Raw genomic sequence first — 21,710 nt, 5'->3', positions numbered from 1 at the left:
CTTGGCAAAGAAAGCCCTTCCCCATAAATGGGCCCTCCTGAGCTTCCTTCTCTAGTGAATCAGGAATTACCCATGTTAATGGGAAATGTTGCTCTCTGTCTTGGGGGTTTTCTCTTATTCTCAATGGTCATTATTTTCATATATAGACCATACATGAATATCTTTAAACTCATTCACTTCTTTCCTTTAACCCAGATGAATGAAATACTTATATCTAAATCTCCAGTGAACTTGGAGATTTCAGATACAAAAACAAAAATGTTCATTCTGGTGCAATGAACCTTTTTTTATTGCTCGCTGACTTTTCCTCAGAGTGGCATATATGTTAATTAAAAAAACCTTCAATGCAGATGTACTTTGCAAATGAAAAGAATCAAAGTTAACTTTATTTTCAGAATATTAGAATGCTCATTTGAGAACTGTGGTGCATCTCTAAGTGTAAAGAAAATGGAAATTGAGAGTTCTATTCCCAAAAGATTGAAAAGGCAACATTTTTTCAACCAAAGCTGTTCTTTGCTCTCTTGGGAGATACCTGGGGTGGGGTGGGGGGTGTAAAACATCTGTGTGAAGACCTGGTACCTCATGGAGAGTTGTGTACAACACAATCAGACCACCGTCCCAGACTCAAGGAATCTGTTTTCACTTCATGGGAGAAATCTCTGTCCCCAGTGCTGTCCCTTTGGAGGATAAATTGGCCTAGGGAAGCCCTGTTGTTTCTAGCCCATATTAGACCTGGGTATTCAGGAGGGCGAGTGGGAGAATTTGCTCCAGGCCTCAGACTCTGTTTCATAAAAATACTACCAGAAACCGTCAGCTACTGCCAGGGATAAAGTACGGAAGGATAACATTTTCTCTCCATTCAGACTCCCTTAAAATGAAGGACAGCAGGAGAAGGACAGGGAAAGAGGCGACATGTGGCTCCTTTTGTGTAGTGTAGGACTTTGGACTTTTATAAAACCTAAGACATATTTTTTGTCCCTAACCTATGCATTTAAAATAGAAGGGGAAAGAAGAGAGGAAATGGAAAAAAGTCTTAACAATTCACATGACAATAATTTCTTGCTAAAAGCAGATCATTTAATGGAGCAATTATGAAGTTTGAGATTTTCCAAATGAGTGACTCTGTTCCCACTCTACTTTGAAGACCTTTAATCAGAAATTGTATTGAAAGTTGATACTGAAAGATGGAAGGATGTTGCTTTTAGCTAGAGAAGTTGTTTCTAATTTTTTTCAAAGCAGTTTCTTTCTGGAAGAATCACACAGAAGCAAGGTGTGTTAACGAAGGTTCTCTCAGCTGCACTCTGGTATAAACTGGGCAGTTCTGGGGATCCTGCCCCCCTGCCCTGTGAGGACTGGTAATCAGACCCTCCCCCTGCCAGCAAAGCTTTGTCCCTCGTGTCTTGTTAAGGTTGCTGGCCGACCTCCCCAGAGATGGCAGGTGATACCCCAGCATTTCCTCCAGGGAATGCTTTTTTAAGACATACTTTTGTGTGTCAGACTAAATATCAGGACCATCATTTGGCTCCTGATTTAATCTCAAAGATCCTGCATTTGTATTTCCTGGGGCCCTTCCCCTCTTCTTCCAGCTGTCCTTCAGCGTCACTCTTTCTCTTTTGACATCAGAGTATTCCAGACTGGCCAGTATCGTCTTCCACCCAACCGTGTATGTCTTTCTGCTTCGAAAAACCCGAATTGTATTCGCTTGTTGCCGTCCTTCATCCCAGAGTCTCATCCTTTTATTTCTTTAAAACTATCTCTGATTCTTGGGGGCTCCATGTGTGCCATGGAGAAGCTGGAGAGCCTCTGGGCCATGTTTCAAAAGACACATCAGGAAATTCTGAACATGTTTTGAAACTCCTACTAGTTCTGTGGGATTATAGAGATTTATAAACTGCATTCCACATTTTTTCCTGGGTATTCTCACATACTTCCGAAAGGCCAAAGGGACTAACTAGATTTCTCTTTATCCAGATAGGAAAGGTACATGAAAACTCGAGGCAAGAGGAATTAAGATGCTCAATTTGGTTTCCCTCTTAAAATCTCCTAGAATCACATGACTATTAACTTAGCCTTCCGTTATTATTTGGCAATCGGATACAAATTGTAGCTTCTTTCTCCTGTTGTTTTTTGAAGTTTTGTGATGAATCCCGGGATTGCATGTGTCAGGCACTGAATTTATGCCAGGCACAGTGTCCAGTCTTTTCTGTGACTCAGTGCATTTGACCCTCATACAACCTGAGAGGGAGGGATTGTTATTATCCGCATTTTGTAGCGGAGAGACCCTTGGATGAGAGAGGTGGGTCCTCTTTAAGGATTTGTGACCATTATTGTTGACGATAAACTCCTCCAAAAGAAGTGGAATTCTGGAGTCAGTTTGGTGAAATAACCAGTTAGAGTTACTATAAAAACCACTTGCTCAATCCTGGTCTGACCACAGACAGAGTTTACTGGCACCATTTTTGAGAGAAGCATGTATTACCTTTATGTGTGGTCCCAGCCAGATAATGGAGAATGGCAGTGAGTTGAGATTTTTGTCATTTTCTGCAGCCAGTTGTGGACAAGGAGATAAGAAGTTTGATGTCTCAAGGACTCCCTGAAGAAAGAAACTTTCATAAAGGTTTTAGAGTTGTTTTCCTGGCCCCATATTCCATTCATTGAGCTCCTTCAGTTGAATCCCGTCCCATTACCATAACGTAACGGTAGCATTCTGTGACATTCTGCACTATTTTATGCACCCCACCCGTGACAGGAAGTTCTGTGTCCCCTAAAGATAAAGGGACATATAAAAAGTCGTAGGGCAGTTTTCTTGAAACTTTGAGTGTTGTATAGTCTTCTTGTAAAGGAAGAACATTCTTGGAAAGCCCTCTTCTTGACTTGTTATTTTTATTTAAATTTTGCTCAATGTTCACACATGTAAAATTAAACATTTTATATATGGCTCTGTACAAATAAAAAAAACAAAAATAATTTACAAGTTAAATATAACCAAGACCAAAGAAACCTCCAAATACTCAAATTAGCAGCACGAATTACATGCCATGGCTACTGTTCTGTGAGAACTGAATTGCTGAGCAGTCTATAGTTCTCACTACTGGGCTGGGCTCTCTGAGCTGCTCAGGTGCGTCTGAGATCACTCAGCTCTCGCACCCCTTTGCACTCTTCTGGTGGCTTTCAGACTTGAGTGTGCTTCTGAAGCATCTGAAGGACTTGTAAAGACACAGATGGCAGGGCCCCACCCCCAGAGTGTCTGATTCAGCAGGGCTGAGGTGGGTCCCACGAATGTGCATTTCTAACAAGTCCTCAGGTGATGCTGCTGCCCCTGGTCTAGGAACCACTGCACTACTCATAGCAGGACACTTTCTTTGCCACAGATATAAGCCCAGAAACATCATGGGTAAATGAAGTCCACCTTGCCTCCTTTCTCAGGCTGTGAACAGCAAAAGCGGTATACTTGGGCAAAAGCTGTGTGTTGGTAAACAAATGCAAAAAAGCAGGCTCTGAAATCGAGGGTGTGCAATGGAAAGTGTATGTGGTTGTTCCGTGGTCATCTGATGTCCCTGGGTAGGCTTTGTGTACAAAGCTTTATTCAGTATATTACCAAACAGGAGAGAGAAATTATAGCTGATGAACTCCTGAAATTATGTCAATGTACCTCAGTTTGAGAAACACTGTATGGGTTGGGTATTATAAAACACCTACCTGCAGAAAATATGCTATCGGATAAGTACCAGCCTCTTCAGCCTCAGGTATGAATGTTAGAGCCAAGATTAAGGCACAGGGAGATGAGCAGGGACAGGATGCACTGAGCTCGTCCCACAACTAGTGGGCAGACGTTCTATGCAAACTTTGACTTAGTATTGGGAAGCCCCTCCTCGTGCAGAGAGTTGCCCCGAATGGAATGATGAGGGGCTACATTAGGGAGACCGGAAGCAGCTTGTGTCAGAGGCTGTGTGGTGGTCTCCAACAACTTTGTGGGATGTTCCAAGGGGTTTCCATAAAATCTTTGTGTCCAAGACCCCTTTGAGTGCAAAACTTCTACAACTTGGGGGCCCTTTTAGCCTCCCCTTCTGTCAACCTCCTAGAATCCCCCAAAGCAAGGACCTCTAAACACCTCCAAAATGCAGCATTGCATCGTAGGTTCTCAAACATGTAACCAGCCCTAATATTCCTTGCCTCCGCCCCCAGACTGGCTCTTCACCCCAGCTTCCTCAGTTCTGTCACTCTTACCACCGTTCCTCCAGCTTTCCAAGTTTGAAACTTGCCACATCCTCTTCAGAGTTCTCTGTTGTTAATTTGCCTTTCTCTTTCCATTGCACGCATCACACCCACTCAAACTGTAATAGCAACGTGCTGGATTTACTGCCACAGTCTCCTGTTCCTAATTCTGTGCCCCTTAAATCCGCTTAATACCAGGTGACTACTCCCCAAGTTATTTGACCAGAGAACTCTAATTCACCCAACATCGCTACTTATCCTGGGGAATGTGTTGTACTACACACACACACACACACACACACACACACACACACACACACAGGGAAACAATACTCTAAATGGTTTGCATATGCCCTGTTCATCCTTGTCTCCATTTCTTGGCCTATGCAGTTTATCCTGTGCATCCTCACATCCAGGCAGCCAAAGATATGTAAGTTCACACACATGAACTACCCCCTGAGAGGTTTCCCACTTTCAGGTATTGTAGTTCTCTTTCTCCCTTAGTTGAACTCCTCTGTGGTCAAAAGCACACAGGTCAGTATTTTCTTATTCCCTCTGCACTCATTGCTGCTTGAAAGGATTATGCTTATCTCTTTGTTTACTTGTTGATTATGTCCCCTCCCCCCCAATCCAAGATGGTGGGTCCTTGTTTGGTTCATCCCTACCCCCTGCCTGGGGCAGAGAGCCAGCCATCAAGTATTTGTGGAATGAATGTTTATGTATCTGTCTCCCTAACTCGACTGTGAGTTATGGAGCAGGAACTGGGTCTTAGCGTCTGTCTGCAATTTGAGAATAATTTCTAGCTGGAGCCTGTGGGCTCCATACCTGCCATCGTCTGGAGTGTTGTAATTCAGAGGCGCCTCCGTGGCATTGGGCCCCAAGGGTCTTAATTTCAATCAGTCTCATTGGATTTGTTTTGACTGGAAATCCTATTGCCTGTTTTTAAAACGTATTCCCCAGGGCGCTTTTGAACACTTGAGGCCTCTTGGCAGGCAGGCATTTCATCTCCATCAGGAAATCTCATCAAAATGATATTAGGCTTATATATCAGGAAGGTAAAAATCCTCCAAGAAGATGTTGCTGTTCTCTAGACTGGCTTTGAACATAAGCAGTTAAACCCAGTCAGAGGGTATTTCAACCACATCAGAGATACTGGGCCAGCGCTGGGTGGCAGAACCTCACAATAAACAATGATATAAAAAGTAAGAATGGGAAGGAGACACCCCTCCCCTCCAAGGAATTTCTTTACTTACAGGCCAAAACAGAATTCAAGGGAAGAGCAAAACACCAGTTTTTGGTATACGATTTTCGTTTGAAAGGGCTGAGCGGTCACAGGGCGTGTGGCTAGGCTGTGACTTGTTCTCCCAGGCAGCGACTTGCCCTGTATTTTTGGGTCTGGCCTCCTCCAGGCTCCACCTTGTAAATCACACTGAGAAAACCACATAATGTTGAGACTCGACGTTTATTCAAGGTTCCTAACATATCCCAGGTATTTTTCACATAATATGGTCTGGACTTCCATCCAGAAGGAAGGGGCAGGTTTCCTCACCGTATGGGGGGCAGCGTTTGGTTCTCTCTAGACACCTCTTACCTCCGTACCCATTGTCCGTGTCTCCAGGTCTGCACAGGTGTGCCTTTCGTTTTTGCTGCTTCAGGGTGGTGCTGAGGGTTCTAGAAGGATGACTCTGAAGAGGCCTCTCGAGGTCGACATGACAGTGACAGGACTGAAACTGGGCCACGCCTGTGCCCTCTTTGTCATCCTCTTCCCGAGGGCCTTCCGGTCTCATGCTTTGCTGTCTCTCTTTTCAGAGGCGTGAACATGTACGCTATGTTGACTGGGACCCTGCCTTTCACAGTGGAGCCCTTCAGCCTGAGGGCTTTGTACCAGAAGATGGTGGACAAGGACATGAACCCCCTCCCCACCCAGCTCTCCACAGGTAACGCACTTGCTGTTCTGGACTCAGGCCCTTAGGACTGGGGCAGTCATCCGGTCTGGGTCCATCTGAAGCACAGCAAGGGTATTAGGGCTTATCCATGATTGTAGGTCTCTTCCCAGTATTAAAACTAGTCTCAAGAGTGGTTGGGTTTCCCTTCTCTAAATAGCCACTCCTGTCATCTCCCTTCAATCCTGTGCTTTTCCATTATAATTCTGAACTCCTAACTTCCTCTTTCTGCCTTTTGCTTTAAACACACCTATGAGAAGGATGTTACAGTCTCCCCTGGAAAAATAATTACAGGCTTCATTGCTTGAAAACTCACCATATTATAATGTGGACTTTGAAAAGAGCGTGTATAATCCCGTTTCTATTGTGTCTTCCCTAGTCAATTCACTGCAAAGAAATATGAGTTGAATTCAAGTTTGGTCTGTAATTTTGTTTAGCTATTTGAGTTTTTGAGCCTGTTCAAAAGTTTTTAAATATGCATATATTCAGTTACTTGATTAGATTGAATCATCAGGTGTGTTTGGAAACTATTCTCAAATTTTAGCTGGTTCACATTTCAGTAAACAGTTCATATTAAGGTTTGGTTTCAGATCCAATAAATTAGTACAACTTGTTCTTTTATTTGGAGTACAGTTAACTTCAAGTTCCTGGCCTTAGGCTGGTCTTGCCAACCATTTAATTGACTCCTTAGAATAAACTCAGCTTCACTGAGATAAGGCATGTGACACACACCCTCCCTCCCTTAAAAAAATTATTATTTTTAATTTCAACCTATGATACATAGTTAAAATATAGCATTTTTATTTTACTACTGTTAATGTATCTTTCTTGAGGTTATAAAGCATCTATGAAGCTGACCCTGCATCTATGCTTGCCAAATGGAATCCAAGCTGAAATGTATTCTTGTATGTAATTATCTAATTTGGTCCATACTTTCACCTTTGCTAGGGAGGGGGGACTCTCTCGAGGCTGAAAGCAAAGAAGGCATTATGTAGTTATGGAGTTAGGGAAGTACTTACGTACTTAGGGAAGATGAGTTACAGTTCTGTTGTTGTAAAAGAAATATTTCTGCCCTGAGAGCAGTAACTCTTGGAGTTAGAAAATGTGCAAACTGTTGAACCAATTGCTATTTTTAGGCTGTAGAGCTTTCAGATATGTTGAAAGTACTGCAGAGCAGTACGGGGAGTGCTCATTCATTCATTCCATGATTCATAGTCAGTTATTCCATGAATATGTATTGTGTACTGACTATATGCTCGGAATGTTCTAGGCACCAGGGGGACAAAAGACAAAACAGATTTAGTCTTCACTCATATAGAACTTACATATCAATGGGGGAGGCAAAAGAAGAACAAATAAACGTGTGATGTTTGACAGTGTAAGTGTAAGAAAATAAAATAAATCAGGATGAGGGGCTAGAGAGTAAAGATAGGTTTTTTTTGTTTGTTTTTTAGCAAATGAGAGTTTAAAATGTTTTTATTGTGGTGTGACTATAACTGTAAATTCACAGTTGTAAGAAATCATAGAGCTCTGTCTATCCTTCACTCAGTTTTCCCCAATCAGTAATAGATGGCATAACTGTAGTGTAATGTTACCACCGGGAAATTGACATTGACAAAATCCGTTGACCTTATTCACATTTACATGTACTCGTGTGTGTGTGTTGGTGTATATGTAGTTCTATGCAATGTTATCACGGGTGTAGATTCAGATGACAGCTATCACATTCAAGATACAGAACAAGTACTTCCATGACAAGGCTCCCTCTTGCTACCCTTCTGTAGCCATAGATACCTCCCTGCCTCCTACCCTCCCTAACCCGTGGCAACCACTAACCTGTTCTCCATCTCTATAATTTTGTCACTTCAAAAATGCTATATATATGGCTTTTTTCACTCGGCATAATTCTCTTGAGATCTATCCAAGTTGTTGCCTGTATCAATCCTTTGTTTCTTTTCATTGCCAAGTAGAATTCCATGGTACAGACATATCACAGTTTGTTTAACCATTCATGCATTGAAGGACATTGGGTTGTTTGTAGCTTTGGTCTATTATGAATAAAGCTACTATCAGGTTTGGCTCCTTAGAATAAACTCAGCTTCAGGTTTTTGTGTGAACATGTTTTCTTTCTCTGGGACAAATGCCTAAGAGTGAAATTGTGGGTCATATAGTAAGCACACATTTAGTTTTCTAAGAAACTGCCATTATCTTATTCAGAGTCGCTGTACCATTTTGCATTCCCACTAGCAATGGGTGAGTGACCCAGTTCCTCTGCAACTTTGCCAGCATTTGATATTATCACTTTTTTTTTTTTTTTAAATTTTAGTCATTCTGATGGGAATCTAATACTATTGTGTATAATAGAACCACTAAGATTTAATGTTTACCAATAAATGCAATCTTTCATAGCAGTCTCTTTTCAGGGTTGTGTAGTCATAATTATTGCCATCTCTCAGAATGATGCTGGAGTTCCTCTTATGGTTCAGAGCCTGTTGTATCCTCAGGACCCATAACAAAGGACAGTAGAAGGATGTTTGTACTCCCAGGCCTGCAAAAGGTAGACATTTGAATCCCAGTGAGACCCTGAGGAGCTGGAGAACTGCTTCTCAGTGTATTGGTCAGTATAGGCCAGGGTATACTGCAGTAACAAATAGCCCCCAAATCTCAGTGGCTCAAGACAACAATGATTTATTTCTCATTCATGCCACATATCAATCAAGATTTGGATCAAGGGTTGAAGGGTTCTGCCCATCCTAGTCCATCAAGGTCCCAGACCAATGGAGCAGTCACCATTTCAAACATATATGATCCTTGCAGAAGGAAAGAGAAATCTAGAAGATCTCTCATCAGCAGTTAAATCTTCAACTAGCATTCCACTCATAGCTCCTAACTTTCTAAAACATGTCACATGGCTTCACCCAACTAAAGGGATTGGGGAAGTGCAACCCTACTGTGTGTCTAGAAGGCAGGAAGCCAGAAATATCTATTGAACAGCGTTAGTGGGAGGCACAGGCTGTGGGAGGAGGAACGGTCAGTTCAGCCTGTGATTGTCACTGGGGTGGGTCAGGCAACAATGTCAGGGTGGGTGCATTAACAGCACAAGGAAATCAATCTCATTACTTCAGAACCAACCTGGTTTTACCCCCACATCTATACCCAGACTGAGTAGGCCAGGCTCTTAAGTGTTTTCTGGATGTGGAAATTGAGTATCCCCTAAAGAAGTAAAAGTTACACCCCTGAGAATATAGTCAATAATATTCTAATAACTACATACAGTGTCAGATGGGTAATAGACTTATTGGGTGATCACTTTGTGAGGTACATAAATGTCTAATCACTATGTTGTTTTGTACACCTGAAACTAATAAAAAAATGTTGCACCCCTGAAGAAGTTAAAAAAAAAAACGTCCAAAGGAAATTCCAAAGAACATATGTTAGAAATGTTCCGAGCGATTTCAGTATCACCAGAGTTGGTGCCCCACCTCGAATAGCTCCTTTTCTGAGCAGACAGTTTTGGCTTTGGCCTTAAGCTCTGTGTGTGCTTGTTAAAGATCTTCACATTCCTACAGGATTTCGTTGTCTTGGCTTGCCAAGCATGAATTGCATTTTTATATCTGATTTTACATTAAGGAATCTAGACCCACCCCCTCCTTTTTTTAACTATTGGAATATGTAAATATCTCTCTCAACTAGGGCTTTAACCCTTTGTGCCAGGTATCAAGCATAGGGTTTGCACATAATAGATGCCCGGCAAATGGAGGTTCCTGACTTTGGGTTAATGTGTGTGGCCTGGGAAGGCAGCCCCCAGGTTCTTCAACTACCCAGGCTGGGAACTGGCCCGATGTGGTAGGGTCCGGAACTGTGCACCAGCTGCTGAGGAAGCTAGGGCATCTTATCTTGTTTACAGAGCAAATGACTTCAGTTTTAGGGATCACCCACTGCCCTTCTGACAGCCCCCTGTTTCTCCAACTCTGTGCCCTGTGCACCCAACCAAGTTTATCTCTTCTCTCTTCCAACCAGCCTGGTCCACCTTCATTTATGATACCATTTGTTTACATCCCCCAATAAGTTTACCAGTAAATAAGAGTAGCTGCCATTTAGTCAATGGCCACATGTGAGTGCTTTTCATATTATCTCTTGTTGTCATAGCAACTGCAAGATAAAGACTATTAGTCCCCATTTGTCAGTGAGGATAAAACTGAGTCTCAGATTAAGTAGCTTCTCTATTTTTGAATGTATGTCTGCTTGACCCCCAAACCTGGATTTTCTTACTATACTGTATGCTTTTCTCCCTTATTTTATTTAGTACAAGATGCCTCTGCCCCCATCTTCCCACCCCAGATTTAGTGGTATTATCTGTTATCCTTACCTGTTGAGTAATATCAAAACTGAAGTGTCCAAATTGAAAATATGCCATTTTATGACATGTCTCACTAATACATTTTGCTTATTTGATGATTTTGTCCTTCATATTTGTTATGATTTCTCCACATCTATTGCTTAATAGTATACTTTTTTTAGATTAAATTGGAAGAATTTTGGCCAAATTTGAGTTGGAAAAAATGCAATGTCATTGCCCTTGTGAGTCCATTGTGCGTGGTTTCGAAGCATTGTCCCTCGTGTGTACTATGGACAGATGTTCTTTGGCTTACGATGGGGTTATGTCCTGATAAAGCCATCGTACATTGAAAATATTGTAAGTTGAAAATGCATTTACTACACCGAACCTGCAGAACATCATAGCTTAGCCCTGCGTGCCTTACATGTGCTCACAACACTTGCCTGAGTCTACAGTTGGGCAAAATCACCCAACACAAAGCCTATTTTATAGTGAAGTGTTGAATGTCTCATGTAATTTATTATGTGTATCGCTTTCACACCATCGAAAAGTCCAAAAATCACAAGTCGAAACATCATAAATCAGGGACCATTTGTAGTTTGAAAATTTAAGCTTTTGGGGCCTTTCCAATTCTCGCTCTAGACACTTGCTGTTTCTGCTTGTTGGCGCTTGTATTTCACAGTCGTGAATGCCTTTCATGGCTTACGCATTTTTCAGACAGCTTACCTTTTCATCACCACACCTCAGTGATGGCACTCATAATACATTCCAAACAATCGCTTCACGTCAAGAGGTTCTTGTACGATGAAGTCACCGCAGTGAAGCTGCAGACGAGGTGTTAACATGTGTGAGGGTTGAGCTAATGCCAATTAAGATTCCTGAGAAGGCTCAACTGTCAAATAGTTGTCAGTGCTGCTTTCACCCAGGAAGTGACAAAGAAGGAGCCTCAAGTGGGGATGGGACTCCACTTGTTTCCGATGGGCTACACTAATGTGACAAGTCTGGTGGCTCTGTTGTTCTGTGGCCCTTTCCTAGGCACAGTATCAAGCCAGTCCAGACTTTGGAAAGCTGATGCCTCAGGAAGGAAAGTAGGTTTTGCACCTGAGTGGTGAGTGCCATGCGTGTGATGGGAGCACGGAGAGAGGGAGCACTTCTTGTGGGTCCCCCCCACTCTCAGGCCTGAGTGGAGAGCCCACATGCTAGCTCAGAAGAGTGGAGTGTGACGGAAGCAAGGCCACACCTGCCATGGCTCTCCAGGACAGTGGAGAATTGTTGTAATCCTTTTTGCTCATGAGTCACAGGAATTTTCAAGACCCTAACACCAACTTCAGAGAGCTCTAAAGATGTCTTCAAAAGTCCTTTTGGGATCATAGTGCCATGTTTGTGATGTCCAAAGTAATAAAATTTGTCTGTAGAGATTCGGACTAAAATTACTCGGGCTCATGAGCAATTTGTGGAGATGCAGAGTGCTCGGTTCTGAAAATAGAACAAAAATGCTCATTCAGTCTGTTTTTAGCTCTTCTGGTTAATCATTTTCTGAGAAAACCTGGCAGTAGCCTGGGTTGTTGTTGAGGTCCTTTGAGGATACGTGACAGAGATGTCTCAGTAAAGTCAGTATCTCAACAGCCTCCCTATTTCAATTCATTAAGCCCACATCGTTTCTCTTTGACCAATAGATGTCCCCAATTCAGCATCCACCAGACTTTTGCTATATCGGGGAGTTGAGAGAAGGGGGATAGAGAACCCCTCTTTTTGGAGATCTGTTTGCTTTTCAGTCCAGTGGAGAATATCTTAGGAAAGTTTTATTTGGAGACCCAGCTATAAAACCTGAGTATTAAATGTATCTCATGACTGCTCTGGTGTCTACACATATCTTTTTACCTACTACATTTTTAAAGGGAGATGACCTTCTGGTGACTTCATCAACGGTATAGGCACTCCCCTGGAGGAGTCACCTGACGGCATGACCTAGCAACAGTCGTCTCTTTGGGGTCGATCCTGGCATCACAAGTAGCCTCTCTTTTGATGGCTTCATTTCCTCCTGCAGAAAACGGGTTTGACACAAAACACCCGTCATTCTGTAAAGGACAGTTTTAAAAGGACAGCTAAAGCCTGTGAGAAAGTGAGAATTTTTATGACTTTTCCTCAGAAGGTTAGATTATTTTGGAAACCTGAAAAACAGCTTTGGAGAGAAGGATGGAAAAGTTTGGGGACCAAACAAATTAAGGTGATTTCCCAGGATCTATTATTTGACATATTGGAAATTGGACATCAGGTACAAAACCACATGAAAAATGTTTTTCTATTGCAAAGACAATATAACAATGCTCCATCAAATAAGGAGTATAGGGTAAGAAAATATCATGATCCCACAATGCAAGCAAGACAGACCATCTTCCTTTTGAAGCAGTCGCTGGCTGTCTTCATCCACATGAGGACATACACATCCGCACGCTGAACAATTTTGGAGCCTGTAACCTTCATGTGCATTATAGATAAATTTTTCCATGTCTTATAGTTGTCTCCATTGTTATAAATCTTGAAGGATGCAAATATTCTATCTGGAGATGAACCGACTTCCTATCCCGAGTGCTGGGTAGACAGCAGGTGCTCTGTAACCATTTGTCAGCGAAAGGAGACCCAGGGCATCTGACAAAACCATCTTTGCCCTGGATGGAAGGGAAAAGGCCTATAGGGATTCTGTAGTTTGTCAGTATTTCTCATCTTTCCCTTACCCACCATGCTCAGCGTAACTGATGTGACTGAAGCAAACTTTGGGGAGGCTGAAAAAGAAGGACAAATTTTACTAGCATACTTTGCAACCAAGCAGCCCCTTCACTTCTGAGGGACAGCACACAAGGAGAAGGCCCATTAGGTAGATGTGGGTTTCCAGCGTGGTGCTTGCCAGAACTTTGTACGTGAACTAGAACTTTAAAACTTGAGTCGCTGTTAGAGATTACTTAACACTTGTGCAAAAAACGGGCTCTCTGGTGTTCCGTTGATCTGATTGGCTCAGTGCAATGGGCATGGGCTCCGGGTAGCCTGGGTGCTGTACTGGCAGTTCAGACTCTGGGGACTAAATGGGCAGCCATGGAGAATGGCTTTAAAAGAAAGGACCAGAGAAAAAAACAGAACCTCCCCAGCCTCTTGAGACTCTGGGTGTCTGTCGCACAGTGAGGGCCAAATTAGAGGGTCTAATTAGAATGCCCTTACCCTCTGCTTCAAAGCACTCCTTTCTGAGTGCTCAAAGACTTACAATGAGACCAAGCATTTCCTCTTCACTTTCTTTCATCCCTTCTAGACTGTAAATAGAACATCTCTGGCTCACAAGAGATGGACCACAAGAAAAGATCACAGGTTGTGTTGGGAAATGCAGGGCATTGGGACCCAAAACTGCCTCTTGCTTTACCATGTACCAGTTGCATCCCTTGAACAGGCATTGGCTCAGGAGAGGTGGTGTGTCACCTGCCTTGAGTCTCAGCGGTGTCTGCGTTCAGCCTGTAACACTGGTGTGTTCTTTGTCTAATGTCTTCACAGGAGCCATCAACTTCCTGCGCTCTCTCCTGGAACCTGATCCTGTGAAGAGGCCCAATATTCAGCAGGCACTGGCCAATCGCTGGCTTAATGAGAATTACGTGGGCAAAGTGCCATGTAATGTCACCTATCCCAACAGGTAATCAAGTGCAGACAACAGAGGGACCCCTTCCAGGGCCAGATGGGGCCTGTCCTACGCGCCCTGAATAGTTCTGGACAGGAAGCTGTACATGCCTCAAGGACAAGCTGCGTTTTTTCGTGGCTGCCCTTCCCCACTCTGCACCCACACATCCACAGACAAGCCCCGCTCAGTGCACAAGAGGAAGTGTAGACAGGCAATCCTATGCACCCTGCAGGGGATGCCTGGTGGAGGGTGGATGGAGGCTAAAATCCAGGCCATGTTCGCCTTGTCAAACCTGCTACCCAGGGGCTATTTCTTCCGACAGAGGTGCCTCTCTCTGATTCACACAAAGGGATGCTTTAGACTAACTGTGGCCCGAATGAATGAGTGTGTGTGTGTGTGTGTGTGTGTGTGTGTGTGTGTGTGTGTGTGTGAGAGAGAGAGAGAGAGAGAGAGAGAGAGAGAGAGAGAGAGAGAGAGAGAGAGAGAGAGCCACCCATGGGTTCTCCTGCCAGCATCAGGCAGAATCAAATGGAGTTGCCTCTCTCCCTTTTTAAACCACCCTCGAGCTCTTCCTCTGCTACTTCTTTGCTGTGATGTTTATTTCAGCCCTGAATCAGTCCCCTGCCTTAAAATGTTGGTTGTAGGAAGAAAAGGCAATCAAAGGAGTCATTAGCTTTAGGCCCTGTTTCCCCATGGACTTCCTGTGAAGGCTACCCCTTAGCAGTGTCTATGAGGGGGAGTCTTTAAGGAAAGAATTCACAGCATGGAGACACTGAGGGATGTCACATCTCCACGCTGGGGTACTGACTACAGATTTGAAAACAAGCACAAGAAAACATTTCTTTGTACTTTTTTTCTACTCATTTAATATGTGGTTATAACTAACCTGAGTGAGGAAATGCTCAGTTACTTCAGATCAAGTGTGGAGACCACCTGGGTCAGATACCATCCAGGATTGGGACCCACATTGACTTCTTCTCCTTCAGAACCAGAGTGGCCAATCTCTGATGATAACAAGAGATCCACTGATGAAGGGGGACAAATGGGGGACTGACAGGGCAGGGAAAGAGGTGTCTTCTTGTGATCATATTTTCAAAATGCTCAGGAAGGTCTGGAAACTTCCACCAAGGCTTATGAAAGCTGTGATGCTGATTTCTCCAAATGAGATGGGCTTTGTCTTCTGGAGGAAATTCTAGAAGAACTTAAGGGGGCATGGGTAGGCATTCCTGGCGTCTGTCTCCACCCTCCTGGGTCAAAATTACACTCACCATGGCCTTAGTTGAAGTGGTTGCATCTAGATTTCTAGCATTTGACTCGTGGGAGGTAATTTAAACAAAGTCTAGGTTACCAAGGAAATAAACTGGTTTCTAACACCAGCTCGATTTGGGCCAGTATCTGAAACAGACACCAGAAATATTACCCCGATGTGAGACGAAAGCCAAGCTGAGGGGCCATGCCTCGTTACCAATGCTCACTCACAATGAGAGCAGCACACAGGTATACTTACTATTAGAGGAGGGGCCATTGGTGGCAGCCAAATTAGTCATTAGGCTAACATAATCACGGTCCAAGAATGGTCTGTCCACTCAGCATGGCTGCTGTTGAAAGAAGTGGAGCTGGTGTTAGAAATAGTCTCCCCTCCTTGTTGGCCAAATTTTCATTTAAAAAGAATCATGCTGTGGTATCTCATTTTGTAGTTTTTCCACAGGCTGTAGACAGGTTTTTGTAGGTTAAAACTTAAACTCAAGCATCCTATACTGGTTTTGCTTGATTTGGAATTTTTGAACTTGGTCTTGGTCAGAAACTTAAGGCTGCAGATTGTAAAAATGGTTAAGATCTTGAATAAGAAATAAAACAGCACTCCATGTCTTCTGTTTATGTAAGGCCCATTACTTATATTATAGTAGAGGCAAATCAGTGTTCAGTTTTTAAGTAACAAAAATGGAATTCTAAACTGCTGGGGACGGCATGTGTTATTTACAGTCTTTATTTTGAAAAACGTTTAAGGCAGGGAAAAAAAAAGATAATTATTTTTCTGGTTTTACCAGCCCACAGATGAATGGAATAAGAACATGTGACCTGAGAAAAATATTTTCTTTCTGAAGCTATAAAATATACTTTTAGCTCTGGAGAGGGTGGGAAGGCAAGGAGGTCTTCAGTAACACAGGTCAGAGTTAGACCAAAGTGGTATACACACAGATTTCATGAGAATTTACTCAGAATTATACCTAGTGTTCTGGAACATTTTACCATTGTTTATATCACCCAAACATGGAGAGACAATACAAATTCAATAATTGGACAGCCCCAATATATATATATTGCTTCTTGAAAAATGTTTAAAATATTACTCTCAGCCAAGGGTCAGTTGACAGTCAACGTTTTGGCAGAGCTCTCCTGTTTTTGAAGAGAAAGGATATGAAAGACAGAGATGGGGTATCTGCTGCTGCTCATGACACTCCTTTCACCTCCAATGCCCAGCCCCATCCTGGTGGCACCCACATCTGGAGCACTCTCCCTTCTGGGGCCAGCTCCTGGTAGAGGTTGGGGCCAACTGAGTGTGGCTGTGGTCTGATTGGCCAGGGGCCAGGCATACAGGCAGTGGTCTGATTGGCCAGGAATGGAGTCAAATAACTGGTCTGATTAGCCAGGGGCAGGGCCACTCCAACATAGACATTACTAGATAGTTTCAAACAAGGAAGCTTTCTGTGTTAAGTGTTTTGGCAATCTTCAAGTAATTGTATTCTTTCTCAACAAACATTTTTTTACCATGTGTTATTCTAACCCCTTTCTTACCTGTTATCTAGAATTTGTGATTTTTGTGACCAACAGGAGTGAGGAAGGTAGATTCGTGTTTCCTTGGGTGCTTTTGTTTGGATGGCACTTAGTCAAAGTTAGCGCAGGGAGTGCTGATGTAGATTACACTGTTTGTGGTGGAAGAGGGTCTGCATACTTAGATCTGCTCTTTCTGCCCCTAACAACCGGTTATGACTTGGCAAGTTGCTTTCCTTTTCTTGTATCATTATGGGGTTGTACTGTGTGGTTTCTCAGGGTATTATGGTTCTGAGATTCCATCGAAAATGTCTTCACACCCTTTGGCGGGGGTCTACAGAGCTCTCTAACCAGGGGTGCTAGCTAGCCTTCTGCTCACAGAGTGCCCTATTTGTATCGTCTTAAAGGATTTAGGATGTTCTAGCTAATGAACATTCACTCCTACTACCAACATACTCTCTATACTCTGCAGCCTACTTTCTTGTTCTCCACAGCCACTCGGAGTGTCTATTTATTGGAGAGGCCATAAGTGTGGAGGTTTAGCCTGTAGACTGAGCCAGGTTGCCTGGGTTGGTTTCTGGGGTTGTTACTTCCTGCCTATGTGACCTTGGGCAAGTTACTTCACGCTGTAGGCTTCAGTTTCGTCATCTGTAAAATGGGTAAATAATAGTACCTATTCATAAGACTGTCATGAAGACTAAATGAATTTATTTTCTCTTCCCCACTGGAATATAAACTCCATGAGGCAGGAGTTGTTGAATGAATGAATGAATGAACAAATGAATGCCTGGTATTTCTTTGGCACTTTATCCTAAGGAGTTTATCTTTATAATACTCCCATTAAGAAGTTTTAACCTGTCCTCTGAACCTATCCCACTTTACAGCTGAGGCCCAAATTCCCTATTTGTGAACTTGAGCTCACACTGTTCCTTGAGCTCACACTGGGCTGGCTCCTGAATACTCTCCTCTCCCAACCTAACTTACGTCCAACTTAAGTGTGGGCTCCACCCAGGTCCAATAAATGCATTTTAAGGAGAGAATGTCAAATTGTAAAGAAATCTGGGAACAACAGGAGGAATTTGAATATAGTCTAGATATTAGTGAATATTAAGAGATTACTAAAATTTTGTTGGGTGTATTGCGATCCTTCAGGAGGTGTCCTTGGCCTTAAATGATGCTCACTGAGGTGTTTAGGGATGAAATGTCATGATTTCTGGGACTTAAAATACTTTAGCAATAAAGAAAGAAATGTATAGAGCAAGCAAGCATGGCCAAGTGTTAGCAATTGGGACATCCAAGTAGTGGGTACACAGAGGGTAATTATACTACGCCCTCCACTTTTCTGTATGTGTGAACGTTTTCGTCATAAAGAGTCCAGTGAATGAAGGATGAACGAGTGAATGAATAGACCTGAGTGTCCTGTGCCGCCATGCTTGGGAGAATCCCCAAGGAGGCCCCGAGCCTGTCTGTGACGTGGGGAGGTGACGGGTTCTCTGCCCCTGTGCCGCGCAGGATTTCCCTGGAAGACCTGAGCCCGAGTGTGGTGCTGCACATGACCGAGAAACTGGGCTACAAGAACAGCGACGTGATCAACACCGTGCTGTCCAACCGCGCCTGTCACATCCTGGCTGTCTACTTCCTCTTAAATAAGAAACTCGAGCGCTATTTGTCAGGGGTGAGTAGGGCCCCAGTGGCGGTTTCTCTCTATGGAAAAAGGAGCTCTTACACGCAAGGTTTCTCCTCAGTGCTGACACTTGATCTCAGCTGTTAATTTCAACTGATGTGAGGCTGAGTTTCCTGAACGTGGGGTAAAATAGTAGCAAAACCTGCTTCTCAGGTAGCTAGCGCTTTTTATCTGAGGTGTTTTTCCAATATCCTCCTACAGAGTTGAGCCCTGAGGAGACTTGTGAAAGACTCAAGCCCCTTTGCCCTTCAGCTTCTCTCTGCCTTTTCTGTTCTGTTACCTCTTAGCTCCTTGGGTTTCCTCCGGTAAAGGCACTGGGGACTTGTGTGGTCATACAAGTTGGGGAGCAGTGCCTCTCAGGCAGTTGTCTCTAAAGCATGGTGTTGGAGAAAGCCTCTATTTACATTTACTTTTCCAGAAAATAAGAATGAAATTGAGCTTCACTAGCTTGACCCTGGCCCCTTCTCTCAGTCTGGGCATCAGAGAGTCCAGGTGGCTTGGGTCACATAGGAGGTACAGCTGAGAATCCCCCATCCTGGGGTGAACAGTGGTACCCTCATGCCTTGGTCACCTTCATCGTTCTGCCACAAGCAGCTCATACGTGGCTAGGTAAGGGAATTGACGTGCTTTAGCCGCTAGGATGTTCTTTTGACTAAATCATCTCTCTCCAAATGGACAATGGCTTAAAAATAACTCCGCAAAGAAAATTGGATCAAAGGCAGTATGGACTCTCCTACTCAGAATGGTGGGGGCTGACCATTTCTAACAGGAGGTCCGCCACAGAAATTCAGGATTGTCAGGAAGCCCGTCTGAAATTTGATTTCGTACCACTGTCATGAAGGATGACCTTCACCTTGTGTGTATGGCACCTTGAGCTCTGATTGTGTGGGGTCGTCACTGTTAGGAAGACGTTTAGAATCCAGAACATGAAGATGAACTTCTAGAGTTTTTTTAGTGTTACTTAAAGTCACATGATAATCAGCCCACTATTTCACAAATGTTCACTAAGCGACATGCTTCGACACCTTTTGTGAGGTTTTTGTATTAGAGGTAAAGATGAAAGTCCACCCACAACTGGGCAAATAATGTTCTCCCTGCTGTGGAAGAAATGACGAAAATAATGCCCAGAAGACAAGATGGTTAGAGTGTGTCTCTTTGGCAAATAGATTTGGGAGACATCTAGAAAACATTGCTGAATAGATGGTGAAGCTCGGCGGAAGGTTTGTTAAACAGTGGAATGGAAGTACAGATGTTTCTATGCTGATTCAGCTTAGGGTATTTGCTACATTTTGCTTCAACAAAAGAAAGAACTGAGGCCGGAAATTATCCACAGAATTACTTTTCTGGGTGAACCACCAAAGGAAAGATGTATACGAGAAGAAACATTTTGAACAGTAACAGCCTTTTAAAAATAAGAGCAGTTTTATGGGAAAAAAAAAAGTAAGTACAGATGGGATGACATTTCTAATGGGGACAAATATGCAGGCTAGACTTTAGAGACAGTGTCATATAAGAAGACCGTACGTCCCTCATTTCTTATTTTTAATTCCTATTTTATTATGTATTTTATAATATACATGATATACTAGCACAGTGCTGCATGCTTATAATTTATAAATAAATATGCATAGTTTGTAGGTGCCTGGATACAACTTTTTCACTCACATGGGCTCAAGGTCACACCATTTGGGACCGCCACAGTAGAGGACAACAGTTAAGAATTTACATAGTTCTTAAAGTCAAAGGAAGAAAAGACAACATACTGACTGTCTTTTCAAATGATAAATGTTGTTTAAAAATTAGGTTTTAGAAAGTGTTTCCGTGAAACTGATTGTGAATGAAGTTCATGGTTTCACCTATTTAAAAGATGACACAGCTGCTTTCCTACGTAAACTCGCAGATTCAACCATTTTCCGTTTGGCAGAACTAGATTTTTGGACGCCGATCAATCAAATGGAGGGACTTTAGTTTTCTAAATACTTTCTTTCCTGTGTCCACCACCACATCTACAGATATAAACTTGGTTATCACACTCTTCCTAAACTTTCACGCAGCTCATCCCACGTGAGAGAGACATTTGTCTGAAGCTCTTAGGCGGTGTCTTGATTTGTCTGGGTGTCCTGTCATCTGCTGTGTTTCTGCTCCTTCCCTTTGCCCAGAATCAGGGTTGCAAGTGTTGCCGTGTTGCCAGGCTGAGCATGACTGTATCTACTGAGAATGTTCTCTGGAAACTCAGCTCATGGAGTTCTAACTGGAGAAGGTTCTTGTTTTATTGTGTCCACTTCACACGTAACCCTTAAATTGTAGGACATACCTGGTCTGACAACCAGTGTCTAGGTGAGTGGCTGCTTTTAACTGGAGTGAATTAATGCCCACAGACAACCACAGCTGGTCCACTCGGTAATTTCCACAGATGGCTAATTTAATTGTACTGTATGCACCGTCCCAGCTGTTAATCTTATCAACCAGTTACTAACAACTCATATGTAATTTTGAAAATGAAGCTACTGAACTAAAAAGTAAAACATGAGACCTTAATTATTTGCCACATCTCCCCTTCTCTCTTGATTCTGGTTTCCTTTTTCAAAAGCATGGATTTTCATTCGGAGATCCTGCAATGATATTCTGTGAATATTTGTTGGTAGATAAATTCATTCATCACTCATTTAATTTTCACCTGTCTGCAGATGGACTAGCACCTAAATCGTGCCCCCAGATCGGCGTACGTGCAGTTGTCTGGCTTCTTATTTTAAGCTGTATTATGAATTGCTGTGACTTCTGGAGTGGGGAGAGCAGGCAGGGACTAAGGCTGATTTTAAATAAGCAAGATCTGTATCCTATTTAGCAGTTCAATAAGTTATTCTTCCCAGCTCCCATATTTCTTCTTTCACACCTTAGAGTAGTCTTCACTGCACTGATGAAAGAACTGAGGCCAGCAAGGTCCAGTGACCTGCCCAGGGTCACCGGGCCCTTTCCTGGCAGAGACAGGAGCAGAAGTAGGTCTCCTGACGCTTGGCCAGGGCTGTCCCCATGCTGCCTCCTGCCTGCAGGCTGCCTCACAGGAGGCTTTGTATTGCAATTCACTGTCTTGTCAACCAC

The 21,710-nt window shown here is 43.1% G+C and overlaps 1 protein-coding gene across 1 annotated transcript in view; it reads left to right on the top strand.

Annotated features, from left to right (window-relative positions):
* The window catches only part of HUNK (hormonally up-regulated Neu-associated kinase), a 102,830-nt gene that overhangs the window by 64,390 nt on the left and 16,730 nt on the right, over positions 1–21,710 (top strand). The window contains exons 5-7 of the mRNA XM_019730265.3: positions 6,025–6,152; positions 14,035–14,170; positions 18,440–18,602. Of these exons, the coding sequence (XP_019585824.3) occupies positions 6,025–6,152; positions 14,035–14,170; positions 18,440–18,602 (427 nt within the window). The remainder of the gene's footprint in view (positions 1–6,024; positions 6,153–14,034; positions 14,171–18,439; positions 18,603–21,710) is intronic.

This window comes from Rhinolophus sinicus, chromosome 17, assembly GCF_057876585.1.
Source record: "Rhinolophus sinicus isolate RSI-liver-muscle chromosome 17, RSI-T2T, whole genome shotgun sequence".
Taxonomy (NCBI): Eukaryota; Metazoa; Chordata; class Mammalia; order Chiroptera; family Rhinolophidae; genus Rhinolophus; species Rhinolophus sinicus.
The sequence above is the reverse complement of the archived record's forward strand: the minus strand, read 5'-3'. Positions and strand labels throughout refer to the sequence as shown.